The 18,192-nt window shown below is 44.9% G+C and overlaps 1 protein-coding gene across 1 annotated transcript in view; it reads right to left on the reverse strand.

The window, feature by feature from the left end:
* The window catches only part of FBXW4 (F-box and WD repeat domain containing 4), a 58,220-nt gene that overhangs the window by 6,880 nt on the left and 33,148 nt on the right, over positions 1 to 18,192 (reverse strand). Inside the window, exon 6 of the mRNA XM_057380217.1 lies at positions 5,695 to 5,760. Coding sequence (XP_057236200.1) covers positions 5,695 to 5,760 — 66 coding nt within the window. The remainder of the gene's footprint in view (positions 1 to 5,694; positions 5,761 to 18,192) is intronic.

The following is an 18,192-nucleotide window of genomic DNA, read 5'->3' on the forward strand; positions in this document are numbered from 1 at the left end:
AAGATGCCCAGCTTAGATAAGAGAGTTTAGAAACAGTGTAAAAAAAAAACCACCAGAAATCAGTAAAGAACCACAAGGCCTCAAACAGGTTTGAGAACACATACATACCAAGTGAATACATTGCACAGACAAGACTGAAGCTGTCCATAACAACCAGGAGACAGAGCTCTTAACAAAACAAAGTCTTCTAAAAAGGACAGTCATCCAAGAGACTGCCAGTTAAGAGGCTCCTTGCACCAGCAAGCTTTCTCCAGAACTGGCTCAAACCAGCCATAGGCCTGGTGTCCTGCTTCCAATAACACWCAAGATCTCAAGGTCTGGATTGGCCACTATTATTTAAAACTGTGTTCAGCCAAGACAGAGATGCTGAGAAAGAAATGCAAGCCTGAAAGGAATAGGGAGTCTTTTTCCCACAAAACCTGGAAGAAGTTCCTTGGCAAAAAAAAAAAGATGCCTGGAGTATGAATCTATGGAAAAACAGGGCAGGAAAGGGTATTCCACATCTACAGAATGCTACTATTCTTCTGCTCCCCATATCRTGTGAAACTGTGATCAGTGCCAGGATAATATCTGCTAATGCTTGTCTCTCCTGTAATCAGACATATGCACTCACTTCTCTGCGACTGGATAAATCCAGTTTAAGTGTCTGGGTGAAACAGACTCCCCACACTTCTTGGAGTCAGTYACCTTTCCTTCTGATGTACCAGCTCACAGTTCTGATCTAGCAATTCGCAGTTCTGAATCCATGCACTCTCTTCACCCAACCTTCTTTTGTGATTAAACTAGAGGGTCCCAAACTTGTATAAACCTTGAGGATGGAATGCTCTTCTACATAACTTGTTTTAGAACACAACACTAGGAAGCTTTGAGCCAAACTTCTACATTAAAGCTTTTATTGAAAACATTCAGCAAGACTTACAATCAAGAACTAGACCAGCAGATTCTCATTTCACTCATCTACTTTCACAAAAATGAAGAATTGGAGCATAACAGGACACAAAGTCAAGAAGGACTGCATTTAAACAGGAAATCATCAGCACTATATGCTGCAACTCTCAAATTACATTTGCTGTTTAAGATCAATATAGGGAGCCCAAGTTTTAACTCAATGGGCTCTGAAAAGCCACCAAAATGGACACAGATCAACAAAATTTGAAAAAACAGCAACTAATTCTTGCCCCCTCCATGGCCCAGACAGATGTAGCCAAGCAAGGCATGCATAGAAACACATACTAGAGATCCAGCAGCAGCACGTTAGCAAACTTCAGCCAGCAGCTTAGGATGGTAACAGTCATGCTGGCCCTTGGAAAGAAAGGGCACAATGCAATAGCACTAGAGGCAGAACAGTTTACTAACCTTCTCAGCACCTGCCTGGCTACCTGAGACTCCTCCCCAGCCCTCTGCTGAGGGCACCAGCCATACACCTGAATCTCCCTTCTCCTCCACTCCCAAGCCACWCTCATGAACCCTCTACCTCCCACCTCCTCAAAACCTGTAAACATCAAAGGCACCTGCCTTGAACACCTGAAGAGCAAGGGGGCCTGACGGTCAAGAAATGCAACTCTGTATCTTCCCCTTCCATGCACTCTCTATTTTTTTTTTCTCCCTCTCTTTGAAAAAGGTGGCAGAGATAAATGGAGAACAAAGAAACAAGWAAAAGCCACAGCTTTGGCCCACACCCTGCCTATTACTTAAGGGGGAAGGAACTCTTCCGAAAGAGGAGGAAAAAAATGTGCTCTGACACAATGGCTCAAAAGGCCAGGCAGCAAACCGGGCCACTTTGTACTGCTAACAAGGGAAACCTAATTACAGGAAGAGGGCAAAGAGGGACAGATAAAAGGGATACAAAATTTCAACATCTGTTGCCATAAAGGGATAAGAAGTGGGGAAACGCAAAGTGTCAGTTTGGTGTCAGTGACGGCATAAAGCCACTTTCAAAGAGCTCAGGAGAGGGAGAAAGACCGAACAAGAAATTAGAGGGTTCTTAAAAAAAAAAAAAAAAACAACAGAAAACAAACAAACAAAATCCCCACTCTGCCAAAAATACCTTCAAAAGGAGGGAGGAGTTGGACAAAGACTGGATATTTAAAAGGTAGAGGATCTGGGTGGCTTGCAGGACACAGCTAACTTTGGTTCAATTTTCACAGCGCTCGTGCCCTGCAGCATGTCATGTTGTCACAGGAAAGAACATTGTAYGATTTGTGCATTCAAAGTGCTCAGAGCAGGAAGACTGCCATGTGGGACTGAACACTGGTCCGTTTCAAGCATCAGGCTTTTCAGAATAGCTCCAAGAGTTGCTGCAWAGAGACCTCTGGAGTATTACAGAGAAGCGTCCTTGAGCCTGGGGCATTTGTCACCTAACAACATGCAGACCACCCCAGTAACATGGGGAGTAACAGTTCTCTGTGGTCAAAYGACAAATGCTGGTCTTGGACCTATCAGTGGTGTGTCAACCTCATCTTACAAGTTTAAAGTCCCAAAGGCAATAGGAAGAAGAGGAAAGAGGAGGAAGATCTGAATAAAGTTTCCTTTTCTCTTGCTTGCCATTAAGTAGTTGCTCTGATGAGCCACACACTCACACTGGCAAACGAGACAGGATGGTTTGAATAGAGAAAGGCAAAAGCAGGCAGACGAACCTGACCTGCAAGAGGGGCAGCTGCCATCATATCCGTCACTGAAGGATGGGCAAGAGGACTTGGAAGAGGACAAGAAGTAAGCAGGGCTTGATACTTGATGCATGGACACAGGTTAGTATCCTGTGGCCCCCACTGCTCATTGTTCTCCTTGCAGGCCTCTAATCACCAAACTGCTCCACTCATAGCTGCCTTCCACATAAACACCTTGATCTAGAGTGGGAATAAGTGCACAGCAACTTCCCCACATCTAAAAGCAATCAGATGGCACAAAGTAGCATCTGTGGGGTGAGAGATGTCCTCCAGAAGTGCAGCTAGCCAGCATCAAAAGCATAAGAAAAAAAMCCTAAATCCTCCTTCATTACAGGAGACAAGGCCAGGTGTAGCAGCAGCTGGAATTTCAGCCATCAGAGACAGTGTCTTGGCATTATGCAGTCATTCCCCTGCTTTAGACTCCCTTGACAATTGCTTGTTGCTGCCTGTTGTGGCTTTGATCCAACAGCATCATCTCAGCAGAGTCAGAAATGAAAGACAGTTGTGGGGGGTGGGATGCAGCAAGAGGCGTTTCCCTTCCCCACTAAAAATTTCCTCAACACCAAACCCAACCAAGCCCTTTTCAAAGCACAGGACATATTCACAGGTGAAGATATTATCCCCTTCTTCTTAGAGGGATGAGAATGGCTGCCCCAGGGTCAGGGAACAGCGAAGGTCATAAATACGAAACATACCATGACCAACAGCTACAAGCACCAGCCAAGGACTTATCTGGCCTGGAACTAAGATGATCAGTACACAAAAGGTTATTTAAGCTTTAAATCCTTTTGTAGCATGTTCCAGCTCTCAGCTGTTGGGGAAAAAGACCACCTACCCCAACAGAAGAGAATGGCACAGAAACTGCTGTACTGTTACTTACTCACCCCCCTGATGCAAAGAAAACTTCTAACTGAACTGATTGCTCCTGGACAGCACCAAACACCTCAGTGGTGCTAAGGATGCTGTGGTTTTCAAGAACATACCTTACACATCATTCTATCCTGATAATTTTTTTTTTTTACCAAAGTTACTTGGATTCTGTTCTTAGAGATAATATCCTTGCCATGTTCAGCCTCTGCAGATCAGCCTCTGGGCCTTTTTGCAGCCACAAGAAAAAGGTAAGCAGCAAATTCAGAGGCCTTGGCTCTGTGTAGCAGATGTTATAAGTCATTGAGCACAAGGGGAGTTTTTCAATCCTGGATGGCTCTAAGTTTTTAAGTTTTCATGCCACATTCTCACTCCTGGAGTCTGACCAGGGAGACAACATTCAAAAGCCTCAAAGGAGAGACAGCATTCCCTACAAGATCACTTCTAGCAATCACTGGGGCCTTTGAAGATGGATCCAAAGTTCTGCTGGGAAGATGAACAGTTTATGGAGAGTCAGTTTATGGAAGGATAGCTCTGTACTCCCTTTCTATGAATGATGACACCAAGCTTCACATGCTAGAGTCCCAGCCATGCTTCCTACTCAGCCCCCTACCCTGCACATGCTGACGAGTCAACCAGCTCACACACAGGTCCCTGGAGAGGAAAAGACCCAGTGGCATGGTGCATTCCAGCTGTGACAGGTGAAGAGGGAAGAATAAGTTTGACACTCTAGCYATTTCAACAGAGGCCCAGTGGCCTAGGTTGCCTAGCCTTTTTTATTTGCCTGTCACTCAGGCTTTTACATTATTGAAAGATCAAACTCTGCTGTGCTTGTTCATTACCTTAATCCTATTTTCTACACAGCTTTATTATCTCTTCAGGCTTCCTTGGGAAAGGCTGTCAGAAAGGCTGGGGCAGGGGGGAGAGGGTTGCCCATCTCCTCACCCYTGTCAGATGCCTCTATTCAAGAACAGACCAGAAGAATTGATGGGCAGGGGTATCACAGCCTGCATCCTTCTGGGTTACTCCAAAGGCACCACTGGATAGGTCACTAAGAAACATGCACCATGGGTCAYTAAAAAAGAGCACCTCTGGTGCTCTTTCCTGCTCCAGCTTGTTCTCTGTAGGATGCATTATTGCAAAATGTTTTTGTTACTTCAGAGAAAAAACAGCTGATTTAAATTTGTATTTGATACTGTTGACTTAGATAATCTATATAAACTATAGATTAGAAGGCAATTGGTCTCAAGCCTGCCCTGTGTCCAGACCAATCCTCCTCCATCCCCATTCCCCAAATACAGCTCTACTGACATCCCTCAGGCCCCTTCTGCCATTGCACACCTCAATCCTGACAGCACTCCTTTGGATAATCTGGGTGTGCCTCTCCTACCCAGAGCATACGAGTCCTGGAAGGCAGGGCTGCTGTTCCAATAATCCCGTGAAATATTTGCTGTCTGTCTGTCACTACACTAAGACCCTCAGGCTGAGAGTTTCAAATTTGTCAGCAGTTGAGACTCACATTAAGATTTGAGAACAACATTTCCCCAGCTGCTAAGGTCAGCACCTTCACCGAACAGGAACTACTCAAAGACCTCAAATCAGAGGCCACAGCAATTAACCTCCTCAGTGCTTATTAGCAGAAAGAAAAGGCAATGTGCCTAAGTCACTTCCTTAGATAACCTGTTGCCACACCTCACCTCTCTGAGCTATAGGAATTGCCAGCAGGACAAGGTGACTGCAGAGCCTGTGTTTGCCTCTGGCTTCCAAGCACCACAGAGAAGTTGGTGAATGGAGGGTAAGGATCACCTTCCTCACCTCCTCTGGCTGAGGCTGGGGCATCAAYAGAGACAGATGAAAAGGAAGGTCTTTAATAATGGGTGTATTTTGACTGTGTACAGGTAATAGGAAGAAACCAGGATGGCTGTGCCATCAACAGAAAAAGCTGAAAAGAAAAGCCAAGTTACTGAACCAGAATCACCCCCAACATATGCCTTCCCACACCAGTTTGCTTTGTCCCCCACTCTGTAACACATCTTYAGTCATCCCTTGCCTATACTGGCAAAAGGAATGATACCATTTTGCAGCACTTCCAATATTGCATTTCTCATTGTTATTCACTTTTCTTGTCAAGTCCCTCCCCGTAACCTGGAAGCTCACTCACCTCTCAAGGTCCCAGATCCTCAGAGGTGAGGTGTGTCCACAGCAGGCTGTCCCCGTCACAAACGAGCTGTTTAAAAGAAACAAAAAAGAAGAAGCAAACAAAGACCACTTACTAATCCTCATATTCTGAAGGAAGTGTTTGAGTAAGAYAGAGAAAACAGGTTACAAGACAGACTCTGAATTCTGTTTCAAGATGATTTGACTATGTCCCACCACATTTCACCAGGGACATGCAGCAGCAAAGGATGAGCTGCCACAGGAACTTTCAGCAGCTGAGCTTCCCAGATGCAGCAGTTACAACTGCAGAGAACTGGTGGGACATAAAGATGTATTTGTAAATACAAAGAGAAAACCAAACTAGGAACAGCCATAAACAACATTTTCAAATTAGTCAGTACAATACTTAGCATGGTTCATACACAGTGCTGTAAGCTGCAGGAAGACCCCATGGAAAATTTACTGTTATTTCCTACTTCATGTCTCACTTCTGTTTGTTGGCAACTTCTGAGCACAATCATGAATTGGCTGCAGCATCACAGCCCTGAAGAATCATAGAGGTCTCTGGTCGGGCCTGCTCAAAGCAGGGCCAATTTCAAAGCTGGATCAGGTTGCCCTCCCCAGTGCTCAGGCACTCTGTGTTAAAAGCAGCACAGCTCTTCTGCAGCAGTATTTGGCTTAGTTTACACACTTTGGCAGGGTCCATTCCAAAGTCCTCTTGGCAACATCCCTGCTGCTCATGCTGGCTCCAGAGGTCACCTGACAGCCATTGGCCTCAAATTAGCTCATAAGACAGAACAAATCCTTAAAATCAAGCATCAGGAACTTGGGTRCTGTGGCTCTCCAAACCACACTACTTGTTTTGTGCCAACTTCCTATCCTCAGTCCAAATAAGAGTAAGCAGCTCATACAAGGATTTCTAAGTAAATTATAAATGACCTCTCACAAAGCCATATTTATTGCAGCTACTGAGAATAAAATGCTAAAACTATGTTTAAGTCAATGCAACAAGGATAGCATGAACACAGGAAATGGAACCTGTTTTAAATAAAAGCCATCTCTATGCTTTGCCTAAACAACTTTTGCAGTATGACACAAGGCTGGCAGCTGAAAGATGAAAGCAAAATAAGAAAACAATGTCATGTCTGTAAGAATAGCAGTTAGAGCAATTTTTAAACATTTCTTTGATCCTCTACAGCATTCTTCCTTTGTAAGTCAAGGTGTCTCCAAGCCTYTACTGCACAGGAATGGATCCTTGCAGCATCCTTGACTTCTGTGAGATGCGCTACTTCTGCTGTAAGAAGGCACTCAGCAGCCAAATGATAAACACAGGCTCAACTCCATCAAAGCCAGAGATGGCCAGATGGAAGCAAGGCCAGAACTCAAGACTCCTTCTACTCCTTTCTCTGTGGTTTAGCTGAGCAAATGATTTCTCCAAACCATAAAGCCAAAGCAGCATTGATAAAACACTCTGCAAAAGAGGCAAGCAGATAACATCATACCATTTCACAGAGCTACAAGAACTCAGGAAGGGCTTCAGCTMCCAAGGCTTTCTTTTGTGCTGACTYTGTCYTTCCTACCCAAATTCACATACCTGGAGGTGTCCACAAGTTCTGTGACCCTTAGCCACCCTTAAGKCTAAAAAAGGGCTGCAGAACTAGAGCTATTTCAAAGTGTCTCYAACCAAGCTATCTTACATGCAAAATTCCAGGTTCATTGACAGTACACTATAGTACTGGGCTGTCCCTACAGGTACATTATTCTTCTCCATATAAGTCCCTGACCAAAGTCTGAGAGTCTATGGAAAATCCAATTCCTGTTGCTGTGCAACAGCCACCAGGATCAGTTAAGAAAGTGTACAGCATTTCATTTTTGAAAACAGGTTTTCTGCACAATACCTGACTGCCCTCCACCATAGTGCAGGGCAGGAGGKAACATTTCACTTTTGCCAATGTCACCCATCTCAGAGGAAAACAAGCAAAAGACACCCACTTTGACAGCTTGTCAGTCAAACCCCATGTCTGGAAAGCAGCGCTTTGGTCAGGGAGTCCCTCTGCTACAAAGGTAGGTGATGGATTCTGTCCTCCCTCCCCAGTCATAATCCATTAATAACTACTAAAGTCAATTACTGTGGTTAGAAACATAATAGCAGGCAGGGAGTCAGTCAAGCARGCAATTGGGTGCTTAAGATTTTTCTTCTGGGGAACAAACTGATTCTGTCCCAGCAGAGAACGCCCTCACGTGGGAGACAGACCCCTTTGTGCAGAAGGTATGCACAAGGCTTTGATGGTTGCCACAGGTCTAAATTACCATGGAGGCACACCAACAGGGAGAAAAAGGTGGGAGGAACAGCTAGGTCTAATCCTCCCTCATGCTGTCARTTCTGGACTTCAGCTTTCCCTCCTTGGTCCTTACCCCTCACCCCTCAGATGTAAAAAAAAGAAAAAAGAAGAGAAAGAAAAGCATTAGATAAAGAGATTTTTTCTCCAGCATCAAATACAGGCCTCAGGGCCACAAACAAGTCTCTTCTAGGTAAAGCTGATTTCATTCAGTCAACAGGAATTTTTGTCTCATACTTCAGTGGGATCAGGTTTGCAGGCCTTATCTTTAACAGCCTGAGCCCATTAGCAAGCAAAGATAAGACTTCTCCCACAAGAGCGGGCCACCTTCACTGCAGCACTAGAATGCAGCATTCACAAGACAACATGCACAAGAAGTGCTGCCAGTGAGAAATTCTTGAAGTCTGAGAGTGAACTGACCTTAAAGTCTGGGTTCCAGGGCAYTGATACAGGGCCCCTCAACTTGAGTCTGATCTGCAGGCATAAACTTTCAAGCCCCAGGAGTCTCATAACTGGGAACCTCTCAGAGGTGACAATTTTATTCCAAGCAAAAGGGCAACACAAGTCAGCTTTGGTAGGTTTAAAACAACATGCAGATTAGAGGTAAGCATATAAAGCTTGGCTCCAAAACTTCTGAAACTTCATTCAGCAGAGCTGAAGCCTTCTATCAGGCTTGCTTCTTTCAGTCTATGTTCAGCAAGGCTCCTTTGGTCTTAGAAAGCACAGAGCACACACAAGAAAACCCTCCAACTTATAGAAGTGCAGCTCTTTCGCTACTATTGCTGCCAGCTGCCCAAGAGAAACAATTCAAGCTGAGTTACTAGCTTAGAGAGTGTAATTTTTTTTTGCCCACATTGCTTTCTAGAGCCAGACTGAGGAGTGACTAGATTGGGAAGAAGGGAGTACAGAATACCCTACATATATTAATGCAGGCATGGCCCATCTACCTGGAGCACTACTGACGTACACTGTCACTGATCAGATGCATCTACATCCACCATGAAAACTGTTACGGCCAAGCTTCAGATGGCCTTAGAGATGTAAAGCTCCATCCCCTCTTCCCCACTAAGCTTTCCTGTGTCCTTTGAAAGCTGCTGGGGACCATGACTACAAACTTACACTGACAGGCTCTTCTAAGGGGAAAATAAGCACCATTGCAGGGCTTATTATCTTTACAGAGATCCCCAGGAACTAAAACGAAGCCAACACAGCATCTCTGCTGCACCAGGAAGGCAAGGATTTTGCACAGCATTGAGACACATATATTTCATTCAGCATATTTTTGTTGTACAACACAAGGAATTTTCCAACTCATCTGATACTTTGATGTTCTCTTTCTTGTTTGAAACTCCCTACTGACAGGGAGGAGAAGAATAAACAAGAGGGGGAAAAAACAACAAAACAACCAAGAATCTGCCTCTCCAGAAGCCAGACCTTCTCTATGCTACAGAAGAGATATTTCATTAGACATCATCYCTCCACAATAGAAGCTGGGCCAGGAAATGAGAGAGAGCACACATCCTGGCAGTGCTGTTGGAAGAAACACAAGAACTCTCCATCTGACTGACTTGTGGTTGTTGAAGATCCTATGGCATTTCTGGCAACAGCAGTAGTGCTCTGGCTACAGTCCAGCTGCAATAATCCCATGGCTGCTCCCAAGGTGCCAACTACAGTTTGACTCATGTAGCAACCCTCTTYATATCCCATCCTGGACTGAACATTGCCAGATGTGAATGAACCAGAGGSAGAGAAGTAGATGCCCATCAGTCCTTTGGGAAAGATTCGGTTTATCCTGAGGCTTGGAAACAGTCTCAGCTCCAGAAATACAAGTCCCACTGTGTAACACATAACCTCCTCACTATCAACCCAGCCTCCAGAGCAGGCCCTGCCTCACCTGGGAATCCTGCAATGTAAGGTCATTGAAGGAACTTGGTTAAAACAGGTCCTTTCCCACCTCTTCTCATTACACCTCCCCTGTGCCCCAGGCTTGTGCCTTTCCCCTGTACTGTAAACAGATTGCTTCTCAAGTCCTATTCTGCTCTTCGGGGATTTCAAATCCAGAATCTGCTTGACACGTGCAAGAGCCTGTTCCTTCCTCCTGGCGCGCTCCCCCGCCCCCTGGAATTGGACATCGTTGTTCCATTTTGGAAACTATTATATATGGAGACTSACTGGACTGGGAAACAAAGAAGTTATTACTTGACAGAGCCCKGCAGCTGGGAATGTGGAAGGTGGGGGGAGAGAAGGGGGAAAACTAAGGGAGACAGGATGGGGGGGTTGGTAACGCTGTTATGAAAGCGATCAACAGAAAGGACAGCTCAAAGATGGGAAACATCTATTTTAAAAAGTCTCAAGTGAGATGAGAAAAGAAGGAGAAGAGAAAGTCCAAAAGGGAGATAGGAGAAGAGAGAGAGCAGTTGGTGCCGACGGTGCTGCGGGTTAAACACACGGGTCTGTGGGTTTGTGTAGCCTTTGATTCAGCACTGACACGCTTTGGCAAGGGAGGCCACCGGAGCTGTCAAATCCTTCACCAACGTGCCCATCAATTGTATTCAGCTCTCCCCGACCTGCACTGGCATTTTAATTACTGTTGGGTAAACTAATTTGTACAAATGAAGGCAACTCTGCCTAATAGAATATGCAAGCTCTCTGACCTCTGACAGGCGATGACACAAGATACAAAGGAGGCAGAGGAAGGCTTTTTATCAGAGCCTTATTACTCTCTATTACTCCAATTAGTTAAGCTCCAGTGCTCCTAATTGGGGGAAAAAATTGCAATTAAATCAATTTTTGATGGGCTGAAAGTGGGTTACCGAACCGCCCTGCCTGTGAAACACTGATATTATAGCAGCAAAGGTCAAAGTCTTTGTCGGCACCTGTGGGGCCCCCACCTCCCCTCTCCAAGCCCCTCTCTGCCCCCCCAACACACACACGCAGCTCGCTAAGGCGAATCATTAGAACATGTCATGTCTTATCGCGGCCGCCACCATCCCGCCAACCTCATCAGTTGACATCATTACGGAAGGTAACTYCTCCAGCATGAATACAGTGCTAAGGTCACACAAACTTGATGGAGCCCCTGCTGAAGAGCAGATGCAACAGTAACAACATTGTGAAGGGGAGAGGAGGGGGTCGGAAACCCAGCACAGTGAGTTTTGCCACCTCCAGCATGAGACTTCTCCAACAGACCAGATACACACAAAGGGAGAGAAACAGAGAGCGCGGGGAAGCGAGTGCTCCTTCCCCAGGGGCATTTAATTTGCAAAGGGGAAAAAAAAAACAGCACAGCATCAGTTTAGCATTTTCTTCTCCATGAGAAAGCAGGCACCACAAACGTGTAAGAAATCCCACCTGCCTTAGATGCAGGCAATGCTGGACAAACCCACGATTGGGTGGTCATGCAGGGCTGCTTCTGCCCCTTCACTGCCCAAGACCAATTCTTTTAGCTTTACTTTGCACTTCACTCAAGATGATCAAAGAACTAACCATTTTCACTGTCTCAGAAGTCGAGACAGCTGGGTCCTATGCTCACATTCCTTAATCGCAAATTCAACAAAAATCAGCAGGTAAGACAATTGCACTGAAAGGTTACCTGAGCAAGCAGAAGAAGCCCACTGCAGTACAGACTCACCTTTGTTGAATAACATTGCCAAAAATGTTATTCAGCAGCTGAAGGCAAATAGCTAGTGCTTGTTCCAGAAACAGACTGGAAAGCTCTGGCAGGTTTGCTGCTACTTCTTTGAGCTCGTGTGCATGCTACAGCATCTCCCAAGGCACCAGTCAACTCAGAGCTGAATCATGCTCCTGATATACATCATAAATGTCATACAGAGAAGATACAGAAGAGCTCTGCCACACCCCACCATGGACTCAGCATAGAGAGAGAGAGCAAAATGCATAGGGAAGACCATGCATCCTGCAACACTGACAACCACTACTGCTCCAAGAGGAAATGCTGTGCTCTTGCAAGRAGCACCAGTGAAATGTGCACGAACAGATGAACAAATAACTCATTCAAATGCCACCTCAAGTGGACCACTAGAAAGTGGTCCGCAGAGAGAAGGCATTTACATGTTGTACTGAAGGGCACTGTAGAGATGCTGGGTTGAAACATGAAATCACATCTGAGCCAGAACTCCAGCTCATGAGATAGAAAAGATGCTCATGTCATTGCCTCCCAGGTCATTTACTTCATGCCTCAGTGTAGTGGGAACATCAGCTTCACCTCTCCAGCCTTTCTCCTTGGCCTCTAAGTTCACGTCTTCATGCAGACTTCAGAGACACTTAGGCTGAAGAACAAAACAAGCCTTTAATAWCCCCAAAGACCCAATTCCTGGCATGGTAGAGAGATCACCCCTACTCTAGCAAACTGCTTAGCAGATGCCCAACCTAGAYAACTTCATGCTGCCTTCATTGCTTTCCAGTTTCACTCCATACTCTATGCCCAAGTCACCAGCAACCTYGATCATTGTCCCTTCACCAGCCCTGCAGCAGGTAAGTTCCATGAAAACAAGCCACCAGATATAGAGCCACCACAATCCTCATTTCTGGAGAAAAACTGAGCTCAAGACAAAGATTCCAGACAGAACAAATACATGCACACTTTTCCACACTCCAGTATTGAACACRAAAATATCCTTTATTAGAAACTAGTGATTCCATCCACAAAACAGTCMTGATGTTCCTAGGGCTGTTCACATCTAAGAATTACCACTTCTCTCAATATTCCACGTGACAAATGCTTTTAGGAAGAAGCAAATATCCAGAAGGAGACCACATTCAGACTAGCTTTTTAAAAGCTGATTGAGGGTCCTGAGTGTTCCTTTACAAGAGGAATGTTGGAACAGTGCTTTTCACAGTGCAGCTGTCATTTTTCAGAACTTCAAACAGAATTGCTTTTGTAGCTACACAAGTATTTCAACTGGGTTGACATCAGCCCTGCTCCTTTATTAAAGGAAAAGGCTTGATAACCTATTTTTAACAGTGTAAAATAGATATCTACAAGGTATGTCAGAAGATGTAGAACAATCCTTATCTTTCCTCACTCCTCAAACCTCTGGGATAGCCAAGCATGGAGTAGCTGTTCATAACAGAGATCTTTGTACAAGAACTCCTTGTCTCTCTCGAGACCAAATTTTAACTCCAAATGATGCTCAAATTATTACTGTTATTACAGGAAAAAATAGGCTCCTTAACCTTAACAGAAATCTAATCCAGAATGTAACTCAGGCACTGATCTGAATAACTTGTACCAAAAGTCAAAGCCCATGCCAAAACTGATTTGTCTGTGCATGCCTACCAGGCCTTCCTGTTAGCAGAGCTCTCTTTGCAGGCAACCACTGGGGTTACATCTCAGGAAYTGAACGATAAAGAAACATGACTCAGCTGAGAAATCACTTCTGAGTCTACAACCTGGGCTGTGCAAGGACTGTGGCTCTCTTTTCCTACTACAGAGAGCTTTCTGGGGAAAAAGAGAAGGGAAAAAAATAAGAAGAAAAAAGGGGAGGTCTAGGGAATTTCAGGTCAGTTTGAGACTAGGTGGTTAAACGTCACTACAGTATGGTTATGTCAGCTTATCAGTAACCATAACAAAATCTCAAAGAACATTTTTAATTCTCAAACGCTATAACATTAGAAATTCAAAGAAAGTGGTTACTAAAGGTACATTTGTGTTTTGGGGAGTTAAAGTTTATTTGGGTTTTTTGTTTCTTTTTCAAGCGCTGGTGAAATAATCACAGCTGATGTCTCTACTTCTTTACTCACACAATGCATTCTCCCATCCAGTATCACTACAGAAATCTCAGCCATCTGTAGTAACTTCATCCTATGCCCTACTCTTGCTCCACTACTGAGAGCAGTCTTTCAAATACCAACGTGCAAGACTCCTGCACCAGACACCACCTCCAACTTCTGCACATCATCTGCAATACAGTTCATGGGAGTTGCAAGGTAACTTTGTAAAATCTCTATCTTGAGCAAATTCCCTGYGTTTTTTGGAATGAATTAAAAGGAGGGAGCAGGTGAAGCTGCTGACTGAGCAGCAGAAAAACATGATCCCTGGATGAGATACATGCACAGTATTAGACAGTGGACACCATTTGCACCATTTGCAGACTATCACATAACTTGGTCAGATCTCTGAGGGCCTGGCATTCAGTCCTTGCCAGCCTGCACATCACTTCCAGCCTTCACACCCAGCAYGTTTCCCCTCCCTACTCTGCTCAGTGCCATTATCTTTCCCCCTCACCCCAATGGGGARGACACCCTGAGCCAAATCTTCAACCATTTCCCCAGGTCCAGCAGCCCCCTTGAGCTCGGTGCTCCGGGCCCACACACAGCCTTACAAGAAGCTCTGAACTCCAGCCCTTACTTTCTCAAAGCCTGCCCAGGTGTAAAGCTCCAGCGATTCCTTTTTCTTTGCCATTTTCCCTCCCTCCTCCCTCTCCTCCTAGCCCCACCAACATTTTCAGGCCACACAGTGAGCCGGGAGGTTGGAGTACATGAGGACCATTGCAGCAGTCGTGCTGTTTCAGGCCCCCCCAACCCAAGACAATTTCTAAGAGCCATTTCTTATCCTCCCCTCCGTGAAATGATTTCTGTTAATTGCCTGGTGGGAATCAGTTATAGGTGGGGGAGACTCTCCCCACACACACACCCTGGCCCCTAATTGGCTTATTGAAGTTTTAACGGAGCTTTCACCTGGAGAAGCTGGTAATTATTCCCTTCATTCCCCTCTTGCTTGTACCTGTAGCTTCACACTTGGGGCCTGCCTGGCTCCACAGGGGGGACTTTGTTCCCTCTAACTACAGGCCCCACACAAATGGGCCCAGCAGCAGGACAACGAGGCAAAGTGGTAATTTTCAGCCTGGCGTAATTAGCCAAGGTTCTTTCAGCCCAAACTGCTGAATGGGGAGAGGGCTGCTAGGGAGGGTGCGCCATGTGGGAATGGAGGAACGGGGGCTGCTCTCAACAGGCGGACAAAGACCTCTCGGGGGCTCCGATCTGGGGCGAGCAAGAGGAGGGGGTGGGAGCGGGACAGTCTGCCTGGCATAGCTGGGGCACGGTCAGCGGTGGGACACACACCGAGGAAGTCAGCCCATGGCATTCTTCCCCCAGCCTGTGGAACAGGGCAGTGCAGGATGCCAAAAAWGCAGTAAAGGAGAAAAGAGATCCAGTGATGCACAATAGAAGCACGTGAAGGAGTGCAATGCATGACGGATTCCCGAAGGCCTGGTGTAGCCTATGCTCCCAGGACAGGATTTCTAGTCTAGTACCTTTGCACTGAGATTAAGAAAGGCAACAGACTTGGGGAGAATAAGATGGATGGCACAGGTCTCAAATAGGTTGGCAAGAACTGTGCCAAGGAGAGAGTGAGAACTTTTACTGATGAAAAAATCATCGAAAAGCAAGTCAACTCCTCCTTCTGGAGCATCTGCTCCCAAAGTCAGGCAACAACCATAACTGGGAGGATAGCAAAAAAGACTCCAGGTTCTCTTTTTGCTGAGGCATCTCTCATTAGCAAACCAAAAYGGTTTTTCATTACTTGCTCTGTCTCCGTTTCTGCTACAAGATKTTGGTTCTGCAAAACTACCAGAAAACCTGCTGCATGTGTGTTCAAAACACTTGGCCATCAGTGTACCACTCCTGTGTCAAATCAGACTGATGTTAGATGTCCCACAAGCCAGAAACTTGCATCCTGTGTGTGGCATGCTGCCTCTGCTGATTCTCAAGACATGTTAGCATCTATGCTTTCTTTGAATTATCACCGTTGCCTTCAGGATAGAAATGCTTGCCCTGACTGGAACTGATTGAAGTAAACATTCCAGTTGTCATTTCTTTAGACAAAAGTCTAAATATTTGTGGATGTATAGAAAATGCTTAAAGAATCATGATGCAAAAGAAGACAATCTTTCCTATTTATAAAATATCTCCTTTCTATTTTTTGAGGTTCAGGACTGCCAAGACCAATCCCAATATTTTTTCAGATGTGACTRGCAAAGTTTTCAGTTAACAAGTATCCTTTTAAAAAATGCATGTATATATATAGAATGACATTTTATATAAACTTTTCCATTAGAACATATGACAGAAAATTACTTTTCAATAAGCAGCAATCCATGCATGCCAGTGAGGTCAGGGGGAGGGGAAAATCCTTTCAGGTCTGCCAGAACAACTAAAAATCAAGAATATTACACTTTAAAAGTAGAGGTGGGAAGGAATCTCTTTTCCTGGTGCCACAAGCCACAAATTATTTTTGTCTTTTTCCCTCTGCCATACAGACACACATATACCAAATTCWAACCTCCATATTTAGGAGAATTTTGAAAAAAAATGATCGGGATGGCAAAGATGAAGAGGATTTCTCATCAAACATTTCATATCAAACATACTTTCCTTATCCTAGCACAAAGGGCAGCAGCTCTTTCTTGAAGCCATGCAGAAGCAGGAGCTGTACTYGTTCATGGTTATAGGGGAAAGAAGCCAAATCACAAAAACAGAGTGCTTGATCTTCCTCCTCTGCCCTGTGATATTCAAAYAATTTCCAAATTAAGTCTAAATGAGTTCTTCATCAGGTGAGAGGGAAATAATGCTCAGAGGGTTTTACRAAGTCAAAGACCAGGAAAGGTGAAAGGGGAAAGGTGTGTATACGCAGCACATGCTGCACACAGAGAGGGCCAGAACACCGAGGCATGGAGACACAGGTGCTCTGTGGAGGAGGGAAGCAAAGCCTCATCTGCGTTTAACTCAGCCATGAAATGACTCCTAGAGCTTTCCTCCTCTGATCATTCCAGCCCTGACACGGACATGCTTGCAACAACCTTAATCCACTTGCCCTTAAATCTCTGGGCAGCTTCTACCTCCCCAGTTCTCTACTTTATACAATATGATTTGCTTCAGGGTTTTCATGCTAAGTGTTTGSAGCATGTCAACTCTTCAGCCCTAAGCAACCAAGATCCTGAATAAAATCTCTCCACCCCATTTGCAGGTTCAAGGCATGCTTGGTTGTGAGCAAGCACCAGAGTGTGAAATCAAACCTGCCAGTCAGGCAAGAAAATCCCAGCCCTGTATGCAGAGAAGGGCGCACAAGGCTTCATTAAACAGACAACACACGTCTAAGATATTTAGTGGCCACCTCCCACACAGATCCCAAACCACTCAAAAACTCACTGGAAAAATTTTGCAGAAGCCAGAGTTCAAACCATGCTGACACCAATATACAATACAGTTTCACAGCACAAGTTATCACCTTCAGCATCTGTAATCAGGCTGGGCTGCAAGACAGGCCAAGAACTATTGAATTTCATTGATAACTAAGAGAAGCCAGATGAAGATAGGAAAGGGATCAGGCAAAATAGATGGTGTAGAGATAGGGAAAGGATAAGACAAGTAGGTGAGCAATAATTTATTATGATGCTTTATATCAGTATATTGGGGGAAAAATACACATAAAATGGTATAAGAGGGAAAGGATTGCATTGAAAAGGACTCAGAAAAAGGCACGCATCTCAACTCTGCATTGGAACAGAGGATTCCACAACTCACAATGACCTTTGATGACAAGAAATATCTGACAAAGGGATATTAAGTACCACACTGCCTCCTACCACTCAGTAAGCTACTGTCTAGGTGAAGCAGGACAACCGGCTGGCAGTCAGTCCTCCAACATTTCAAGGAACAGAAGTCTGAAGCTTTAAATGCATAGGCAGATTTGTGGGTAGGAGTGTGAAACCACAGTTTCCTCCTTTCCTTCCATGACTTGCCCTATTTCCATGTGCTTTGAGAATTTAGGAAGTCACATCCARAAACACAGCTATTAAAAGAACAATTTCTACTTGCTAAGTCAAACACCCACACAAAGAAATGCCAGAACCAAGCTCACTCACACGTCCTACACTGAAATGAACATATTACTTGAGAATCAGTATTTGATTCTGTAGACAGTTACAAAGCTGCCACTCTATCATGTGAAAACACAAGAATAAATTACATGGCCATCAATTCATGTTGGGCTGCATCTCTGTGGATTCCACTCAGAGGCTGCACTGGCAGGAAGGGATGAGATTACCACAACTCAGGGATGCCTGAGCTCTACTCTGTATGAACTGCACTCTGAGTAGCTACTGGCCAGCAAGTACCTACAAGTCGTGTCTTGCTAYAGCTTC

This window comes from Malurus melanocephalus, unplaced genomic scaffold (genome assembly GCF_030028575.1).
Source record: "Malurus melanocephalus ecotype Western Australia unplaced genomic scaffold, MMel_1.1 scaffold_12, whole genome shotgun sequence".
NCBI classification, from domain to species: domain Eukaryota; kingdom Metazoa; phylum Chordata; class Aves; order Passeriformes; family Maluridae; genus Malurus; species Malurus melanocephalus.